Source organism: Penaeus chinensis, chromosome 10 (genome assembly GCF_019202785.1).
Source record: "Penaeus chinensis breed Huanghai No. 1 chromosome 10, ASM1920278v2, whole genome shotgun sequence".
In the NCBI taxonomy this organism is placed as follows: Eukaryota; Metazoa; Arthropoda; class Malacostraca; order Decapoda; family Penaeidae; genus Penaeus; species Penaeus chinensis.
In genome coordinates, this window is record NC_061828.1 from 7,523,678 (window position 1) to 7,546,177 (window position 22,500).

Consider the following 22,500-nt stretch of genomic DNA (forward strand, 5'->3'; position numbering starts at 1 on the left):
TATTAATTACTATCAGGCTTTTCCCTAGGCTTGTGTTATTAAAACAAGAACTTCCTGAATCTAAAATTCTTAGATTAACAAATAAATATAATAAATGAATTTCAATATATTCTATGTACATATTACATAATCCGAAAATAGGACACAACTTTAAACAAGTTAGAAAAAATCCTCCACTTTTTTTTTGTATAGGGTGTTCTATCTACTGTCTGAATAATCAAATCAGTGTCAATGAAAGGCTGTCCTATATAATAATAACAATAATAAAGAAAAAAAATCAACAGAACAAAAACTAACTGTTCATATCTTTTCAAATAAAGATAATTCCCTGTCCTGAATTTGTGTCTGTCTGTTTTTTTATGTACATTAGTTCTCTAATTCAACCAGTAATATATTTCTATGGTATCTACATTAGCAACACAAGGCCACTTATATCCTTTGAACCTTTTACAATGGTTACAGTGGACAGCAGTGTTATAAATATTATACAATATTATCTTCAATTACACCACATTTACTGTTGAAAAGATGCATAAGATTGACTGAATCTGTGTCCCCAGCACAAGGTGTTAACACTGCAATACAATTACATTGTTTGCTTCTCAAATATTACTGCTAATACCAGTAGAATGTTACACAAAGAATTCTCTACTTGAAATATATATACATATATAATTTTTTTGACATATACTAATATTCACGATTTCTCATAGGTACAAAATTACATTTCATTTTCTCTTAAATCTACTTACAGAAAACAGCCTTCTAAATCACATATTTTACAAATAAAATTTGAGATTCCTGTGTCATACTGGGATGGAACATACAGCTACCATGCAAAAACAAAGGATATAATACTATTTAGTATCTAATACTTGTATTGTTTACATGGTCAGTACAAATTACATATCTGAGATAGCATTATTCAATAAGTCCTTTCTGTAATGGATCATAAAATTTCAATTTATCAATGCTTATTAATCATTAATGTTGTAAAGGGCAAAATATACATTCTAAATAAATCATCAAAATTAATTCAAATGAAAATAATTTGTGTTCTTTGAAAATGCCTTTAAGAGTATGAAATTGCTATAGACAAAATATATTCATTGGCTGTTAAAAATACTCAGAAACAGTAATGAAGAAAACTTTCAGGCTGCTGATACCTAATAAAACATACTTTTCTCTATATAGTAAAAACAATTCCTACATCTCTATGATGATAATGAACAAAAAGAATCCCTTAAACAAATATCAATAAGAAAGTTTACTGTGTTACTGAATGAATTCTCCATTAAATACTATAGTGACACTGACTACTTAAATGCTTGTGTTTTTGGACATGTTACATTATACCACTGAGTTTACAAGTGCCATTCACACCTATCTGCCATATACCTCCCCTCTTGATTACACATGTTAAGGTATAGCACCTGTATGAAGAAAAGGGGATAATACTTTGAGCACTTGATCTAAGAAGACTTTTCCTTAGATTTATATAAAAATATTTTTGATCTGAAGTATTTTTAATCTTACCATTCAAATGATAAGCAGAACTCAAAAAAGAAAAGAAAAAAGAAAAGAGAAGAGAAAAAAAAGAAAATAAAAAGCTGATAGATTCAGCAGTACATACACACACACATATATATATATATATACATATCAAAATGGAGTAATCTAATCACAACACCTAGTACTAAGCGAATAAAAGGTTATGGAGTTTCTTTGGATAACGCTCAAATATACAAATCGAAAATAAAAGAATAATAATAAACCCATGACTGTTAACATTCATGGATTATTTTTTCTGAATAACTTTTTAGTGTATTACATCAATATTCTTGGAAGGTTCTCATATCACTTTTTAGTGTATAACAAAAGTTTGAGATTGTTACAAAGAAGTATAAATCATGCACCCATGGGACACATTACTTGGATAAGGCAGACTTGCATAAAAATAAAATTCTGTGTAAATATGCACTAATGTATATATCAACAAGGCCAGATATAAATTTAAGTCATTGCTATTCTTAGTTTGTGACTATTATAATACCTGATTGACTAGAAGCAGGGAGTACCTCTTCACTTCGTTATGATAGCTCATCTCACTATAGGGGACACTTTCATACAATATTGGATAAGGTTCTGCTTCTTCCCAGTGCAGCAGTATAGAGTATAAAGAATGACATGCTCTCCTGTCATGTTTTGCCAATGCTAACTTTGCAAGTGTTCATACTATTTGAATAGCCACTGCTAATAAAAATAAAATTAATCCTACTTAACTTCTTTGAATTGCATCTTGTATCTCTGCATCTATATAAATGAACATGTCACCCCCAGTACAAGAACAAACATCCTTTCTTCCATGCTTCCCCCATTACATACTACAGTGCAGTTCTGACTGATCACTTATGTAGATTTACTATAGTGAATTTAATGACATCATTGGTGTGAGACATTTTTAGGGATTATCTTCATCTCTCAGTTTAAACAAGCATGCAGAGAAACATCACCTGATCTTGATGCAATGGTCCTTATGCTAATATATAAACCCTGAAAATGAAGTTCCATAGCAACTCATCCCCATGGGTGATTACAACCTAAAGAAGAATCATCAATATCTTTGTGGTGGCAAAGAAGTGCCTGCACGTGGTGCCACCGCTATCTGCAAGTTTTACAAATACTAAGGCAAGACTCAAATTCCTATGCCTGGGGAAGTGCATGACTATATCCTAGGGTAGATGAAAGCTCTGAATCCTGTTTCTATTCCCCTTGACCTATTGGTATTTGCAAAGACAAAGAGTGTTGAACCAGCCATCACTCCCCAAAATCTCCTAGCTGGCGACAAAATCAGTTCACTTCCCTAGTTAAAACATCACGCTAAACATCTGCTCAGAATCCTCTGAAATGTACAGTTCATTCATACTTTACTATAAAAATGACATTTTGGGCATTGTAAGTTCATCGTCTCTGAATTACCACCAGTGCACTAATGATGATGATAATAATAATGATAATAATAATGATAATAATAATGATAATAATAATGATAATAATAGTAATAATAATAATAATAATAATAATAATAATAATAATAATAATAATAATAACAACCAAAACCATTATAGAAATAGAATCAATAACAACAGTGATGATAATCACTTGCTACACATGCCAAAAAATATCATGAAAAATCTCTTGTGATTTTACCACAAACGTAGTATAAAAAACAAGAATACCCTTACACAATTCTTAACCCAGCAAAAATTGGGATATGAAATTGCAAATGCCAATCAAAATAATAGAAAAGTGAATTATGCAATGATACCACTGGAGCTTGTCTTGTGTGTAGAGAGCATACATGTATGTCACACATGGCAACATGAAGATGTAAGCTAAGCCAGATATCGCACCAACCCATCTGTGGGAAGAAAGACATTTCATTGAAATAGCCTTGACCTGAAAATTTTACAAAATATGCTAAAATAATTAATGGATAGTCAAATATATATATACACTATGCAAATGTGTGAAATGTTATCAATTTTCTGGTTTGGCTTTACAAAAAACACCACGAAATAATGGTATTTCTTCATGCCAATATAATGTACAATTCACAATCATTAGTTTTCTTTCTTTTGAGTTTTGAAGTAATAGGAAGTTCCTGGTAAGAAAAAAAATAGAAAACTGGCAAATATCTCCCACATTTGTAACTACCAACAACTTCATGTAGAAAAATATAAATGACAATTTATAACTTCAAATTGCAAGATATATAACTAATAGCTACAATTTTTTTCCTCCAGGATGGACATTTTGTGACAATGAGGTAGATGGCTAATCATGATAGTCTGCATACACAACATAATGCACTCAATGTATATTTACCTGTTTCATGCAATAGTTATGAGAGTACATCTACACTACCATCTGGAACTATGCCTTGGATATGGACTAAGTTATACATTCATTACCAAAGACTTAATCAATAGCCCAACAAAACTGCACCTGAGTTTCCTATTAAAATAGATACCCTGATTATTATTACTGAATAATCCAAAAATCAAGAAAAAGGGTTAACAGGTCCTAAAATAGGTTGGACTAGTAGTAATTGACTCATTGGTAACTAAGTACTTGTGGAGTCATGTGTAAAGACAATAACCAAACTAAGAGTAAAGTGGATATGGCATGTATGTCATGCCATCCCGCCACAAAGGGTTAACAAAATGAGGGACCGCTGATGTCGAAGCAGATCAACTTTCTTTGGCTAAGTGAGCAATAGAAGACTGGGACTCAAGTAACTCAAAAGTAATAAATGTAAACATGAAATCCAAGATAACTGAGCAGGAAAAGTATTGAAAAGAGAAAGAAAAAAGAAAAGAAAATCTGAGAAAGAATGAATGAAGGGGTAAGAAAAAAAAGAAAGAAAACCTACCTGATGATGAATCCAATATTTGGGTAGAAGATGGCCACCAACACAGACATTGTCAGGAGACAAGTATTTAGTAAAAACACCTGCCAAAGCCTGTACTCATATGAGGGTCCCATGAAATATGTGAACAGCTGGTTTCGGATAAAGAAACCTAACAAGGGATACACAGTCAAGATCTGGAAGAACAGGAAGCCACGCACAACAGCCAGAACTACGTCATGTGGGGGAAAGTTGTCCAAGAAATTCTGAAAGAGGATACAGGAAAATATAAACTATTTGTAAAGATAACTCTGCTGTTATTGCAAAACAAATCTGATCTTAAAAGGATATTTTTGGAACAAATTGTCTTTCTCTACTATATTCTTAGGCAATATAAAGAAATTAAAAACATTTAAATGGAGAGCTTTTACATAATAGATTTTAATCCCATGCAAAGACGCTAAACTAGGAACTTACACTTGAAGACAATAAAATCAATGTAAAAAGAAAGAAAAAAAGAAAGAAAGAAAAGCAAACAAACTTATAAACAGACAGTTATAAACATATATATATATATATATATACTAACAATTCTGAACTTTCAATAAGAAGATTAAAGAAGTAACTACAAGTTATTCACAGAACTTACATCAACTACACAATACTTAGGCATGGGGAATGCAGAGTAGAAAAGAACACCAATAGGAATGTATGTCAGAGCTACGAGGATGTAGGCAATACTCAAGTCGCGAACCTGTAAATATGCAAAGGTATTAAGATATCTGACTTGAACCTTAGTGAACTTGAGTACATGGATAACAACACAGATATATTTCCACACTGACACTCATTCTATTTCTATGAATCTCTTCTGTTTCAATGTAAGAATGTAATGTAATTGTTAATAAAAAGGTCTTGTTCGCATCAAGTCCTATTAACATCTTCATCTTTGCTCTATTTGAAATGAGCCTATTTACTATTTTTTATTGCAAGTATTAAACAAATGAGTTTTCTTTGACTATCTTCAAATAAAATTCCGTAATGCTCATTAATTTACTTTGTTAAGTAATATAAAGTTGAGACACTAATCTCCCAACACCAAGACAAAAAATGAATTTGAAAATTAACATGGTAAAAATCACATTTTATCTTTTCCAAACAAAAAGGGGGTAATCCAAATATCCCTCTGAAACCATCACAAAAATAAAACTGAAATAAAAAGGAGTATTTCCCACTTACATTATTTTCCTGGTGTCTGTTACCTTGCATGATAGTAACAACACAGTTATGAATGAAGTAAGCAAGCGATAATGTTCCCGTCAGGCACATGAATGAGCTCTGCGAAGTAAAAATAGAAGAGGCTTTTATATCACTTTTGAGAAAATAAACAAGAAAGGATTGTAATAAACAAATTTATGTAAAAGAAAAGTCTACTAGCACAAAGAGATGCCAGCCTTGGATGACTAAGCAATAAAAAAGGAAGATATGGCAAAAAGGACTAATAAACTGGAGCATTTTCCTCTTATCACTTCATTTCTTGATTGCATTGATGTATATGAGAATACTCAACACTAACTAACCATTAAAATTTTGAAAATGCTATAACATCTTAAGCCAAAACCACCCAGAACATGTAATGTTCACTGATGTTGTGAAATGTGTTTGCACAAGGAGTCAATTAGTTCATCTACATGACCTCACCTGATTTTTTTTTTTTTGTTATCAATATCAATGTTAGTACTGTTATCACTGATATTATAATCATTATAATGCTATTACCAATACTAGTATGAATATACAATAAAAAATAATATTTCTGAAAATCAAGGAAAAAGGTAAACAAAGATAGGCTTGACTAGCAATTGACTTCTTGGTCCCTAAGCACTTCTGGAGCCATTAATAGGGGATGGTATGTAATTGCCACTACAATGGGTTAATATATTATTTTCAATCTTTTCTCTTGGAAAACATGGCTAAAAATGTCAGTGAAAAAGTTCATTTCAAAATATACAATACATGAAAGCAAACATAATTGGTACTCAACAGTAAGTAAAATCTTTATTTTCAATTTACAAATTCTTACCTTGAACAGGGGCACATAAAAATCACTGCTGACATCAGTAAAGTTAATGTTAATTCCCCAAGTTGCAGCTTTACCGACTACAAATAGGTACATGACTAACACAGAGATGGCACCTGCAAATATGAAACAAAACCAAATTTCAATATCAAAATTCAAACTTTTGAAAATCATGGATTTCTTTTCAACACATACCAGAAACACAGATTATTTCCAACAGATAAAGAATTTAGATTACCCAGAGAGTTGAAATAGGTGAAGATCTTGGCATCTCGAAGGTTCAGCACAAAGATGAAGGGAACGATTAAGTACAATGGCACAGTCAGGTCTTGCTGCCACCATTTGTGGAACTCACTGGGTTCTGGCCCTTTAATGTTTTCATCATTAGTAACGTTGGGTGGGCAAAGCAATGCACTGGATGAGTCATTGTGGATCTCACCATGGATTGCATCTGAAATCAAAGATACAAATATCAGAAGGAAATTTTAAAAGATTTCCAATAAATATATACACATAAATTAATTTCCTAATGTTCCCATGTACAGCAGAAATACAGACAAATATGTATACAATATGAAAGGTAACTTACCATATATCACCTCTCCAGTGTTAAAGAGGAAATTTGACATCAGGACCCAGTACACAACCTGAGCTCCCACCAAAGTTATTACAGAGAAAGTGACAGTTAAACCTTCCGTTATTCTGCCTAGCGTTCCTCCTAGAAGCTGCCAGCATAGACGGCTGAGTTCTAGTGAGGGACCTTCCAAGCCTGTGAGAAGAATTTGGCAAGATGGAGTTACAGGGTATAATCAATTCTTAATTTTATCAACTTACAACAAATGTCAGTACTTTGATACTGACTGGATTTTACAATCTAATTATAATAGAAACAATAAAAACCATGATGATTATAATAACAATAACCTAAAGCTGTTTTTTTTCTTATTTCTTTTATGAGGCATATGTTACATCATCCAGTTCTAAATGTTATAATTTACAACTAACTTATCAAATGCCTTATCAATATAGTGTAAGAAAAGAAAGAAAGAACGAAGGAAAGAAAAAATTAAAGAAAGGATGAAAGAAAGAAAAAGAATACAAACAAATAAAAAATAAAAATGAATGCAACATGCTCACCCATAGTCTTCTGCAATGTAAGCAAGCGAATGGCAGTGTACAGAGCAATCCCAGCCATTCCCAGCATGATGATTATGCCACCTACGAAGCCCGCTTGCCCAAAGGCCCATGGCATTGTCATGAGTGAGGTCCCCATCATAGTGTTCCAAATGGCAATGCTGCAAATAATGTAGTTTCAATTCCCTTTACTATATGCTAGTGGGACCTATATTATATCATGGGATCTATATTATATCAGTTCCAATCTGGTTATTTGATGAAGGAGCTATAATATGTAGGATGAAAACAATGCACTAATCTTACATATGTGTAACAACACTCCTTGACGTACATTCAAACCCACTCAGTAAAGGTAACTACCAGTGAGAAAGGAACCGAACAATACAACTGAACAACATTGAACAATATAACTAATCTTTACTAGTTCTATACCATACGTGGGTAATTTCTAAGAAACTAGTAAAAGATTGCAGTTTGATGATCCTTTTACAAGGTCATGTCAGTGCATGGGGGTCAGTCCTTAAGAATGCTGGCTACAAATACAATGCAAATTTCCAATATACCTAGCAGATCGTTTTTTTCTCTATTCCAATATCTACAATTAATCATAAAAAAATTCAAAACAGAAATGAAGCCTTACATTGTGATATATGACGACTGCTTCCCATCAGCATCTCGTACATGTCCAGGTATATACGGCAAGAATAACTCTGGGGGGACAATATGGTCTGGAATCACCTGCGTTAGACACAGAAAAGATTATCAACAATATGACTTTTGGAAAAATCATGAAAAGGAAGTGTAAGTAAAGTATGAAAATTTTCCTTCCTTTTAAAAAAAAAATAGCAGACTTTATATTTTTCCTTCTCCTATTGAACTGGGTAGATTTTATCTCTTTGATTAATTCTTAATATATATTGAAACAAACCTATTCTTACAGATCAGGAATTAAATTTGTATAAGTAGCAAATGTTTTCCCTTTTTTGAACTTGGCTTCTACATCTACAAGTAAAATATATGAGCTGATCAACCAGTGGTACTCTCATCACACACAAAAAGTGTTGGTTGTCTAGTGCTTCATTAATATTAATCTCACATTAAACTTTCTGAGCAGCATTGGTAAGAAGTCCTTTTTTCATAGGCATGAAAATGAAAAGCTACAGCAATTCAAGGGTAGTAGTAAAAAGGTGAGATTATTTACTGTAGTGTATCTCTCTTTTATTTTTCAATGGACAAGTTATAGCACTAGTCACTAGTATTTAACCCTAAACTATACACAGAACTACTATTTAAACATAGACATGACATGTCTATTCAGTGCAGCATCTTCACTCTATGACAATGGCTTTTACCTGTTCCACAATGAATCATGTGCCAGGCATTAGAAAACACTTGTTTAACACTGACCACAGACAAGGCTGAACAAGGGAGCAATTGTTTAGCATGCACAACACATTGTCTGACCATGTCCATATCCCATCTGGTATATGGCCTTGATGCCATGCCAGGTCAAGAAAAATAGATGCAACACAGCATGAATCTATTAAAAGTTCTATATTGTGATGTACCTTGCACACTGTTTAATCAGCAACTTTAATTATTGCTACCCTCTATAATCTAGCTTTACTGTAATATTCCTTGCCCACTCATTATATCTAAATCTTCTTAAGATTAATGGGTATTTCTTACACCTCAAAATATAGATAAATACATAAATAGATAAATAAATACATAAATAAATAAAATACAATCAAACAAATAAATAAAAACATAGGACTACACTTCAACATGAATGAAAAAATTCTGACTTTCATATAGGATATCTAACCATACATAAAACAGTGTATGATAACACAGAAAATAAACAGAATATCATAGATGCAAAAAAATCCTTAAACAAACAAACAAACAACATATTACCAAGGCATGTTCACTCGCTTGAACAGAAGCTCTTAATCGTGAGTAATAACGGTAGCGAGTATATAGTTGTCTATCGAAGTTTTCGCTCTCTCTCCGTTCAGGACTGGTCACCTCACTAGCCGTACTTCCTACGGAGGGGCGATGAAAAGGTCGTCTGAAATGAAAAATAAATCAAGCATACTGAAATAGCATAAATCATACTGAAACAACAACAAAAAAATACTGAAATAACATGAAATAAAATAAAACAAATGAAATTAAATGAAAAGCATTAAAGTTTTTTGTTTTTTTTTATAATAAATCAAAATCCATTCACACCCTCTTACTTACCTCTTTGGTTTGTTGTCAGAAGTATATGGAGAAGGTCCAACTGTTGTGGACCATGAGCTTGAGTACAACCTGAGAAAAAGGTTATCTTACATATTATATTAGCATTATAGTTATCATTATTATCAATATCATTATTGTTAATATTACTAATATTAATGATTTAACAACAAATATCTTACAATCCCCAAGTAGATTACAAATAAACAATATGCAATCAAATAGATATTTTAACTGGGAAGGGAATTACAGTTAGACATCTAAGCTGAAAAAAATTACTAAAAAAACAACAACAAAAGTGAGACATTACCCTCCCTGAGGAGCTGACGCACTCAAAAGAGGAGTGCGTTCATTAAAACTATGCGGTGATGAAGACAACGTGTTTCTGTCTCTGGGACTATGCAGTGATGTTTTCCTTTCTCTTGGTTCTTTTCCTTCTTCCTCTTCTATATCTTCATTTGTTGCTTCATCCTTCTCCTCCTCCTCCTCCTCCTCCCTAGGCTCTTCCACCACTATGTTTATTTCACCGTTTTCCATGGTGGTTTTTGAGTGTTACGCCTAGAGATAAGAAGTATGTTAAAGACATGATGGTTCTCTAGTAGCATGTTCAGATTATTTATAGCAAAACTTAACATCTACCTCAGGTGATTAGAAATTCTCTTTCCAAAGCTTTAACATACAAGGAATGGCTTTAACTAAAATCATAAAAGAGGGCATGTTGATTATTTAAGGATGAATAGATGTATTATTACATACTTTACTGATATCTCTCCACTAAAAACAGTTAATGGTTAGAAGAAATAAATGTGCTAGACATCAAAGGTCATATAACATAATGGTAAAGTATTGTGGCGAAAAAGGTGGAAACGAGTTAACAATTAGTATAATCTGTTAGATGTCAAAGGTTGCAGAGTACTGTAGGATAGAATGGTAGTGAAAAGGGTATAGAGGGGGAGCAAATGGAATAAGGGGAGGACTTGTTGAAGGAGAAGCATTAAAGGTATAGGGAGATCAGGTCAAATGGAGAGTATGTGTCTAAGGAGGGGAGAGTAACGCTGTATGAGGAAAACTGCGAAAGAGAAATTATGAAACAATCAGAGGGTAATAGAGGTAGAAATGGAAATTGCAGAAACAGGAGAAGAATCCAGAGAATGAGATAAGGGAACAGGGGAAGGTGGTGAAGTATCAGGAGGGGAGGGATCTGGAGAAGGACATTGTTACGACATAAGGGAGTCATGTGAGAATCCAGCTGGGAGTGGTAAGGATAATGGGGAAGAAAGAGGGAATGGTGATGCATATGAAGGAGGAGAGGATGGTGTGTTTTTGGGGACATCGGGAGGAAGAGGGGTAATGGGAACTTGAGGAGGAGGAGGGGGAGGAGGATGGATATCAGTAAATACTTTGAATGTAGAGCAAATATGAATAGAGGGTGGGTGAGGGAATGGAGCATTCTCTTGGGTCATGTTTAGGAAGTTTTGGATACCTGCAATAGTTTCTGTAGGGGAGATCTGAGAAACAAAGGTTTTCTTATATGGAGGAGAAGAGGGAATAGGTGTCTGAAGAGCAGAGGGAGAGGTGGGCATAGGAGAGGATGTGGTAGGAGAAGATGGGGTGATATGTTCAGATTGTCTGGAGCAACAGATACAGTGAGGAGGAGGAGGTGTAAACACCAGGGAAGTGGTAGATATTGGAGTATCTGTATTTAGACTGGAAAAGAATTTGACTGGGAGAGACAGAGAGTAAAGATAGGATGGGAGTGAAGTGAAGTACAGTTTTGGAACAGGTAGAAAGAAAATAACATAAGATGCAAAATCAGATCAAGAAATAAAACATAGAAATGGGATTGCAAAAACAACATTTAAATCTATGCCCAATGGATAGAGGCGATAGCAAACATTGAGGAGGGAGTATTTGTATCAGTGGTCAGAGCCATGTTCAAAGGAGAGACAAAATCAAATTTAGATAGGCTAGTTGAGGAACGGGCAAGCTTTAATGCCCCCTAAGGATAAAAAAAAATCTTCATTATTAACCATCGTGAGCCTGATATAAATGGGGAGAAGAAACAGTCTACCCCTCAGGGTCCCAGTGGGGGGTAAGGGCAAGGCGATTAACCAAGGGAATACCGTGCCCATGGCTCCTGGAAGCTATTAATCATTTAAGAGAAGAAGGAAAGGGGGAGAATAAAGGCCATGCAAAATTTGTTGAGGTGAAGGTTGAGGTTCAAGGTAGGGGTGATGCCCTATATTGGGTTCCAGTCTCCGTCTCCTAAGCCCTCCACTAATAAGTTAGCATTTGCAGGCGGATAATTATTATTATTATTATTATTACTAGTATCATCATTATTATCATTATCATTAGTAGTAGTAGCAGTTGTAGTAGTAGTATCATTATAGTTATTGTTGTTGATGTTGATGTTGTTGATGTTGTTGATGTTGTTGATGTTGTTGATGTTGTTGATGTTGTTGATGTTGTTGATGTTGATGTTGTTGATGTTGTTGATGTTGTTGATGTTGTTGTTGTTGTTGTTGTTGTTGTTGTTGTTGTTGTTGTTGTTGTTGTTGTTGTTGTTGTTGTTGTTGTTGTTGTTGTTGTTGTTGTTGTTATCGTTATCATCATCATCATCATTATTATTATTATTATTATTATTATTATTATTATTATTATTATTATTATTATTATTATTATTATTATTATTATTATTATTATTTTACTCAGCTGTAAGAGATACTGCTGATAAGAACAACTACCTATGGTAATTACTCAAGCTCTAATCTTAATTAAATTTTCAGGATAGTAATTTCTGCTTTTCTTTCTGCACAAATATGTGAACATACAATACAAGGGATTTTCTACCTCTATGACACTATTAACAGTATGTTAATAGTAAGAAAAAGCAGGCTAAGTGTTTAATATCTGCTGTCCTAAAAGATAAACTGAATTTGAATATATCCATAACACTGAAGATATGAGAGAATGCACATACAAAGGTGTCCTCACACAAATTGCCTAGAAATGCATTTAGGAGACATTCAACCATAACATAATCCTCAATATGCTACCATCAATTTACCATAATTTTATGATTTTGGGGCAGTAATATGAAAAAAAACAACTGATGCTTATGTTACAGATGAAAGTTTAAACTACCAAACCATTAAAGAAATATATTTGGTTATGCACTCCCTCATATATTGCCTACTTCCCCAAAAGGTAACATACTGATACTTTTTCCATTAATTTCCATTGAAATTAACACTAAATGAAGGCCTGACCATTTTCCATAGTGCATAGTGCATAGAACAAATTATATATACAGGATAATTGCCTCCAGATATTAAACATTAACTTATGAACTGCTTCATTAAATAGCCAGCTGAAAAAAAAAAATTTAAACTAGCTTAGTTGTATGAACCATGATATCAAAAGAAGGGCAAGGTAGGTGTATACAAGCAGTAAGGATTGTTAACAATGGGCATCAATTTTTACACTGCTCCATTTAAACTCACCAACACAAAGAGCTACGAAAATATTACACTGCAAATATCAAACGTGACATGGGTTCTGTAGCTGGAACCGCGGACAACGTGTCAGCGTGGAGTGACCAAGGTTATCGATGGTTATGAATTTTAACCCGTTTCAGACCAGGATATTTTCGGCGGTTTTTTTAAAAGGGCGAAATTACCTCGACTCCCACTTTTCTCCTTCTTTTGAGAAATACACCAGAGAAATTCCGAAATAAAAATACACATTCATAACAAATTTACTTTCTATTGTGTTTTTGGCACGAGTGAAAGAGCTCCTCTAACCTTTTCCTCGTGTCTTATCACAAGGACGAACACAAACCCTTCCCTCCCTCTTTTAACAGAACTTAAAACCATTCATAAACCACACTAAACAAACAGCTTTAAAGCAATAAAACGTAATCGGACAAAACTGACCCACCTCCAGAGGCATGTGACCCACACTGTTGCTAACTCTGTGATCAGCTGATTTGTGTTTACCAGCTACGAGAACGCGGCGGATTCACGCGCCGTGAGAACGCCGGCAGTTGTCGTACCGGATTTCGTTGGGATTCTGCAGTGGGATTCTGACTTTTACTTTAATTCAATAGAGACTTATATTCTATCTTCAGTTTGATGTAGACTTAGATTTTGCTTTGGATTTGATTCAGACTTGGATTTTGTTCGTTTTTGCATAGAAATTCACTTGTCTTTTTTAATGCGTTTTCGCACCAGACTTTATATGTATGCAAATATACATATGTATATATATATATATATATATATATAAATATATATATATATATATAAATATATATATATATATATATATATATATATATATATATATATATATATATATATATGCACACACACAGAGTTTCAGTGTTTTCTTGTCGGCACAATATACAACCATTTCCACACTCAAATACATACTATTTCATTACAGATCACTCAAAAGGATCACACTGAACTTCAAAACATTTTTTTTGGCTCTAATATAAATCTCACCATTAACATCTAAAGGAAAAGCTCGTCTTAATGTCCCATAAACATCATATAAACGATACATAAGATGGGTGACTTATACAAACATACAAATCAACACTTGTGAGAAATACACAAGAGGTCACACGAAGTTTATTGATATAGGTCTCGTCTGCGGTAAATGACACACACGCTTCAAATTCTTGCTACACGTCTGCCAGCTGATAAGGAGATCGTATTATCAAGGTATGGCCGTTACTATCTCTCCCTTCTCGCATTTTAGCTACGGCGAAACCTTTGAGGAAGATAAGGATGTAGCTAGCGAGTGAAAATTAAATGTTGTGGTTTTCTTAAGATTCTCATATTAAGATGATATGTGAGAAAGCTATGTTTTGCAAAAGGAGAGGTACTATAATTTGTTATATAAAGTACGCATGTAGCTGACCCCAAGAATGTTGACTAGAACCTTTTTTTTTTTTTGGAAAGAATAACAGCACGAGACACAAACATCAAACCTGAGTGGCCACGCCGGCGCCCCGCCCGAGCATTGGTAACGCTGTAGATAACGACTGAATATAAACGCTCAAATTCACTTTTTTTTTTTTACACTTATATGTGAAATTCGACAACTCTCTACATATAATTAAGCTAAACCAAATACAAAGTTATCACTTAGTTATATACAAAACTAGAACATAGCTCTTTACTGAAGACAATCTAATTGTTTTTCAAGTTGGCGACCTGAGTGGAAGAGAGGAAGTGGCGTGGATGTGACGTCATTCGGCCGAGTACAACCCGTGCCTTTGTTGGGGTCACGTTCAGAGTGAAATCGAAACAACTGTATAAGATAACGTATTATCTTTGACCGATATGCACTATATAGGTGACTCATATCTTTTCTTTTTCCAGGAAGTAAATGACAGAGGTTAATTGTATCGTTTCGCGTACGTCATGTGGGAGAGAAATGGTTGAGTTCGATTTCCTTTCTTTCGTACTCTGAACATAAAAAAAATAAATAAATAAATAAATAAACAAGATAGCTTACAAGAAAGATAGGGCACACACGCGTGCACACACTCACACAATCCGCAGGAACCCGGGTGATGGGTCCTAATAGAGTTTGATGTACAGTGAGCTTAAGTTGCAAAGCAGACAGCCAAAATGTCTTGATACCTTTACCGGAGTAATGGTGGAGTGAGGCGCCTGCTCCTTGACTTCCCGCAGGGAGTCTGCCCTTCATCATGTATAGAGGTCTAAGGATAGCTTTAAGTCACCTATTACGTATTTGTCAATCGGCAATGAAGAAGGAATAGAGAGCTCTTGCGGAAAGGGAAAGATAATATATTGGCATGCCTAGTGTGGCATGAAAATATGAATAAGCAGGACCTGAGGATGGAATCCAGGTGGATTCCGAAACTGTAGTCTCACTTCCAATAAATCTAGCTTTATATTGTGGGTTTTCTACTCTAGTATCAACACGGTACTTTTACCATTCATGAATAAGCAGGGATAGCAATGAACATGAGTACACACACATGCACACACATATGTATGTATACAAATAGGTGTGTGTATGTATATATATATATGTTCGTATACATGTATGTGCATACAAATATGCCCCCCCCCCCCCCACACACACACACACGTCACACATTATATGTGTTTGTGAATAGACGCATGTGACAATATATAAGATTATATAAATTATGTAGAATATGAAGGTAGATGTATAGAAAAGCATTAGCATACACATTTCAGTTATATGATATAGATATAGTGTTACACTGACAATTACAAACTCACGGTCACACATATGCGATCACTCACTCTCAAGCTTACTCTCACGCACCTTAACAAACACTCAAATACACTCTCACACATTCTCCCCCTCACACACACACACACACACACACACACACACACACACACACACACACACACACACACACACACACACACACACACACACACACACACATACTCGCACACTCATCTGCTTCATCTGTTTTTGGCAGGCCTCTATTTTCTGAATCACCTTTGTCACGAAGACATTGGTATTCACGTGCTAAGTTCATTGTATGAGTTCAAGTGAAGATTATTATCTCCGGATATTCAACAGACCAATGGACAGGAAACACACCGTCACTACAGCCACAGAGAGAGGGAAAAAAACACATGATGTTATTGTTGTGGTGTTATGCCTTATTGTCTCCTTCGTACCGGGGGAGAAAATCAAGTTATCTATGCGTGATCATTCAACTAACTTAAAGAACAAAGTACAGTCATTCACTATTAGGCCTATGTATCCTTTTTAATCACATTTGTCAATTGTGACAACCCTCATTTGATTTTTTTTTTGCACTTGCATTGATAATTATGATTTCGAATCTAGTCACTTATGGTTGCCACCACATGTTATTCGCGCTCTTCAAAACAGCAACATTGAACGAAAACTTACACGCGTGAAGCAAACAAACCCAATCGAACCATTACTTTCAAGAACATATACTCTTATTATGAATTTTGCTACAAATAAGATACAAATAGGGTAACAGCCTTTTTTTTTTTTTTTTTTTTTTTTTTTTAAACAATCGGTCCACCGTATGACGTTAATTTGTCCTGCTTCTTCGAGCTCGTAATTAAACCCGAGTTGACTAAAAATAATTCCATGAATAGCATTTGGTAGACAAAAAATGAAAGAACAGAATATTATCACTATTGTCAACATATTTCCATGGTACTTATTTGAGGTTGTCAAGATTACCTCAGAGTCGTAGAATGAAGACGACCGTTGCACGTTGTCATTACACATCCGAATCTCGAACCGGTCTTCGAAAGATATCTGTAGACGATGGCATGGTAAGTAAGTTGTTCCCTTTCGTTTGCAAGTGATTCTTATTGTTCTAGTGAAAGGAAATTGTTCATTCCCTCTCACGACTGATGGGTTATTTCATGCCCTTTACATTATTGGAGCTCGTTGAAGCATCTTTTCGGTTTGTATCAGCCAAACAGAGCACATACTCCCTGACTTATTACATGCACGCCTGAGATAGGGATTTATATTTTCATTATTGACGCATCTCATCACATATTTCTTGATACAACACTCTTACATAAAGGTGCATAAAATGTTTCTGTGCCTTTTTAGCAGTACATCAGACATGTTCACTCTATATGGGTAAAATTAGAAGTCAATCATGACGGTCACTGAAGACTTTAAATTGTCCGAGTTATATGACGTGGTATTGACTTCGGTGAGATGACTTCAAAATAATTCTTTACCTCAATAATATAAACTTACAGGCTCAATAATATCAAAGAAAACGCGGTGTATCTTGACTTGTTGATATAATTCAGGCAATAAGACATATAAATAACCGTGAATATTGGAATCAAACAGTTGTCTGAGATTCGGATTCTGCCAACACGGTGCTCACCTACGGTGGATACAATAAGATGCAAAACCTCAAGCAACCTTCACTTTTCATATGAAGAACAATTTATGTAATAAGGAAAAATAAATGTTCTGACTGAATCTGAGAAATACGTTTGGAAGTTTCCACAGGCTTGTAAATCGAGGAGTGGTGTATAAATTATATAAGTAGCAAAGTAATCAGGTATTTTTTGCATTTTGATTGAAACTTCCACAATGTTTTGCTTGTAATTGAAAATCATACTGCCATCAGTGTTGTTGGTACTATGGTACCGAATTTGGTGTTTTAACATGTTTGGTACAACTTTACCGCTAGATACATTATCCTAAAATGAGATCAGGGTTGATAATTGAATCACAAGCTTCGCAGTTTTATCAATAGGGTGTGAAGGCTGTTCTTAGTAATTTCGTGAAAAGTCTTTAAAAGTAATCAAGCTACCTTGAACTACAGAACTATGGAGTAAGTGTTTTGAGCATTGCCTTGGAGAATCCAGCAAATATCTTGAAGAAAAATACACAGGAAATTCGTGCTAAAACACTAAAACGTTGCGTAAGCAAATACTCCAATATTTCCTGTTATTCGGGAAGTTTGAAAAATTGAAACTGCTGGAGGCCATAGATCTTCATAGGAATACCCAGGTCTTTGATACCTTTGGCGGTTAAGTTCCCATAATTGTAGAGAATGAATATGAGAACCTTAATAGGAAATGGAGAAAGCCGATCCTGTTTGAAATCCTTGTTTTAAGAAAGGTATCTATGGAACGAGAACAGTTTTGGTATGCTGTATCGAAGGAGAAATGTGGTGATGATCTTCTCTTCCCAAAAATGTCGAAACCTATGTCTCTGCTTCATTTTTCTGCTGCAGTATAAAGAATATTCTCAATGGTGAGCAATATCAAGACAAAGCACATATCACGACTACAAACAGAAACACTGAACTCTCCTCAAGGCACTTTTTAAAAATGTATATTGCAAAAATTGTCAGTACAAACTTCGATGATAGCGACCATGATACAACATCAAATTATGTATCAAAGTATTAGGGGGTTATATAAATATTTGTATAATTTACTCGATGTTATATAATTATTTGTATAATATACTCGATGTTATATAATTATTTGTATAATATACTCGATGTTATATAATTATTTGTATAATATACTCGATGTTATATAATTATTTGTATAATTTACTCGGATGTTAATATTATCAACAGAAGTAAAACATCCTTATAATTAACAGATATTAGTTTACTTGAGAAAATATAAATTTAATTTTTGGGTTCAGCAGAAATGGAGCTACCTGGTTATTTGTACCATGGTTGTTCATAATTTATATGATGTGGTGATGTAGAAATCTTTGAGGGAGGTGGAAAGCTCCCCCAGTCGGCAAGGATTGGGCAGTCCTTTGTTGCTGCTGCTTTGCTGAAGTTGATCTCGCTTCCGGATCCCGAAGTTTAAGTATTCGGGAGCTGTGTCAGCGAACCAGGAACACGGGGAGTCGTGACAAGGGCCTGCTGGTGAGAGAGAGAGAGAGAACAAGGTTGTTGGATCTGGTGTGACCCAACCTGGGAAGTATGTAGAGCTGAGTAGGTCGTACCTGCTACACGTACTCTCTCTCCAGCGAGTGAGCTAAGCAAGCAAGCAATATGACATGGCCTGTCACTCCAGTGTGATTGAGAGAGTACTTCTACTATCTGATCTGGTAGTGTCTCTTTAGGGAATGTTTGAATGGATGTGAGCGCCCACTGCTATGGCTGGGTGCTGTAAGTGATGTGGAGTTGTACGTGGGAGCCGGTTAGGCTCCCCAGTCAGCAAAGGACTGGACAGTCCAGTGTTGCTACTGATTAGGTGAAATACGGCTGGAGTTGATGCATCGATGATCTCGGTTCTGGATCCCGAACCTTAAGTATCCTGTGTCAGCGAACCAGGAACGAGGGGAGCCTGTGGTCCAATCAGACAGCCGTGGGTGTCCGGTGTCAATACGTCATGTCTCGGAAGTGAATCGCGAGAGGTGCCTGCTGATGAGAGAGAGGACAAGGCAGTTAGAACTGGCGGTACCCAACCCGGAAAGTATGTGGAGCTGAGTTGTGCAGGTTGCAGGTCGTGGCTTCTGCACCATGATAGATCAGCCAAAGGGGACATACAAAACGTGATTGTTATACAAAAGAATGAACGAGAAAAAAATATTTTGAGTGTCAGTAATTCCTTGCAAGCACATAGTACATTCAGTCTAGATAAATAGGGGCCCCCACCTCCCGGCGTGTTATCATACGAGTGTATCACAATCGATAATTAATGGTGATATTAGACTGATAATTCAAGTTATAGTATTTCTTCTAAAGTTCACAGCTATATCAATATGTAATTTCGTTTTTCACAAACTGATAATTACAGTCATACATTTGTGATAGGGAAAGTAAAATTATAGTCAGATTTGCTATTTTTACTGAAACAAGTGTGAGAGGCTAGCTAACAGGGCTTTATCGCATTTGATGGTTGATAATAAAATTCATGATTACTCTCTTGACGCGCCTTCAGTGATCCTGATACCGGAATGTGTGATCGGCAACTTTGAATTATAGTCTTCCGCCATTGGTCACGGTGGATGAAGCATCTATGGTTGCAAAATCTTTCCTCTCTCTTGGCTCTGTCGTAGCTTTTTGTTTTATGTCTGCAGTGACCATAGTAACTGTGATAATCTTTCATCTTAGAAGCTGTATTTTATTCTCGAACATATTTCATAGTAGTAACAGAGAGTAAAAAGTATAAATAGTTTTTAATTATCTTTGTACTTATGATTTTATAATCTCACTGAGTAACTAAAACCTCGCCTTATCTTTAGTAGTTTTTGCCAAGAGTACATTCATGATTGTATTGATGAATACTTGTGTTCCAATAATAACTGTAGAATTTATACAGCACTGAAAAGACTTCTTTTGTGTGTCGCGATTATGAAGTGTTATTAAGCTGAAGGAGTTAGACGTCAAGTGACTGTGTACGCTTAGGTCATTATACTATAGCGTTAATAAAAAGGGTGTGGCCTCCTATATATCCCGGTTGAACGAACACGTCATTTTCTCCTCTGCCATGGCCCAAAGCAGAGAGAATGTTTGCCATGCAGAGTATACAGAAAAATAACAGGAGTTTTATGGCAGTGTTACTCTTATGGTGAAAATAATGCACATTTGAACATGTGAAAGATCTCATTTTTTCATACTAGTAAGAAGCAAGAGATAAGCAGAATGAGTATCAACTTGTTAGCTTTGCTTATCATCGTTATGCCTCCAAGGAGAATCGAACTCCTGGCCTCTGGTTTACTAGACCAGCGCTCTAGCCACTGAGCTATGGAGGCTTGTTATGAATTTAATTCTGCCTCTAATATTGGCATTTAATAAAAAGAAGGAAGGAAGAAGTAGAAAAAAAAAAAAAAAAACCACAGAAAAGGCCCGCTCATTTAACTATAATTATGGGTGAAAGAAAATATCATTATGATCATATTCAAGTTGAGCAGGATATTCTTGTACATAACCTTTCATACTTATTCCCTTATTAAAAACGCGTGTTTTCACTATGAATAACAAGGCCAATAACTAGACACTATGCATTCCGTTAGCCTTGACCCACCGTTTTTCGCAAATCTTTTCTAAACAAACATAAGGGTACTTTAGCGCGGTGTGTTTCCCACCATGCTCTAATGCTTGGTTATATGATGACGTATTTGTGACGTCTACAAATCCATTACTCCTTCCTTATCCCCTCCCACCCTCCCTCTTCACTCTCCCCGCCTCCTTCCCTCTCTCCTTTTTATTGCATCATAACACACACATGCACGCATACGCGCGCGCGCGCGCGCACACACACACACACACACCACACACACACACACACACACACACACACACACACACACACACACACACACACACATATAATACAAGAGAGAGAACGGCAAGTGAGAAGGGAAAGGAGGGGGGGGGGGGGGAGGAAGAAGTGGAGTAATGTCGATGCCACAACTACGTCACGCTTCACCTGTCCGAATGCCTTCGTGGCTGAAGATACTATGCTATCAAAGTCATGAGTAAACGCCATAAATGAACCGTAGTAAATTTGGCAATGCACTATTGGGTCCAAAATTTGCCGAATGATGTCACACCCTTCTCCGCCAAAACATATATGCTTTAGAATCAGTATGACGTCATTCAGCAAATAAGCTCAATTCAGGCACAATTTGCATAATGCATTCTCTCCCTTCCGACTTCCTAAACAATTTTCGCTCACTGTGGGTAAAAAAACAAACAAAAAAACACTGAAGCAATCCACATAGTTCATCCTTTTTATTTCATCTATCCATATCCTCACCATGGACATACACTAACTTTTTACCCTAAGTGAGGATACCTTACATAAATCATAGACATACGTACGCCTGTTATAAAATTTGACTCTCACTGCAATAATTATATGTTTAACATTTGTCTCAAGAAGTAGCTCTAAATAGGTAATGCTTTTTTCAGAATTCATTGAACTAAAGCGTTTGTCCACCATAATTAGCATAGCAGCTTTCGTTCAACGATGCCCGGTCTTCCGAAACGGCGGGGGGCGCTTTCCACTTTGAAAACATTCGCGAGAGGAACTGCTTGCCTTGCATAGACCACGAGAGAAATATCTAGATAGCGAAGATTAGACCGCTAGTCGAC

General features: G+C 35.4%; 1 protein-coding gene and 1 non-coding gene across 4 annotated transcripts in view; both read right to left on the bottom strand.

Moving 5' to 3' along the window:
* The window catches only part of LOC125029573 (sodium-coupled neutral amino acid transporter 9-like), a 15,876-nt gene extending 979 nt beyond the window's left edge, over positions 1-14,897 (bottom strand). The window contains exons 1-13 of one of the 3 annotated variants that reach the window (XM_047619541.1): positions 14,878-14,897; positions 10,186-10,433; positions 9,879-9,947; positions 9,549-9,702; positions 8,269-8,366; positions 7,629-7,786; positions 7,081-7,260; positions 6,730-6,942; positions 6,495-6,607; positions 5,651-5,749; positions 5,061-5,165; positions 4,436-4,677; positions 1-3,421 (exon numbers count right to left, since the gene is read on the bottom strand). The exon at positions 1-3,421 is cut by the window's left edge and continues 979 nt beyond it. In XM_047619541.1, the coding sequence (XP_047475497.1) occupies positions 3,253-3,421; positions 4,436-4,677; positions 5,061-5,165; positions 5,651-5,749; positions 6,495-6,607; positions 6,730-6,942; positions 7,081-7,260; positions 7,629-7,786; positions 8,269-8,366; positions 9,549-9,702; positions 9,879-9,947; positions 10,186-10,412 (1,827 nt within the window). In that variant the 5' untranslated portion in view covers positions 10,413-10,433; positions 14,878-14,897 and the 3' untranslated portion in view covers positions 1-3,252. Of the gene's footprint in view, positions 3,422-4,435; positions 4,678-5,060; positions 5,166-5,650; positions 5,750-6,494; positions 6,608-6,729; positions 6,943-7,080; positions 7,261-7,628; positions 7,787-8,268; positions 8,367-9,548; positions 9,703-9,878; positions 9,948-10,185; positions 10,434-13,813; positions 13,970-14,877 lie in introns of those variants that run through there. The other 2 variants (XM_047619538.1, XM_047619539.1) reach the window with 2 other exon arrangements.
* A 6,185-nt stretch (positions 14,898-21,082) lies between these two features.
* On the bottom strand, positions 21,083-21,155 carry Trnat-agu. The gene has a single exon. It is a non-coding gene; the product is annotated as a tRNA-Thr (tRNA).
* Between the last annotated feature and the right edge of the window lie 1,345 nt (positions 21,156-22,500).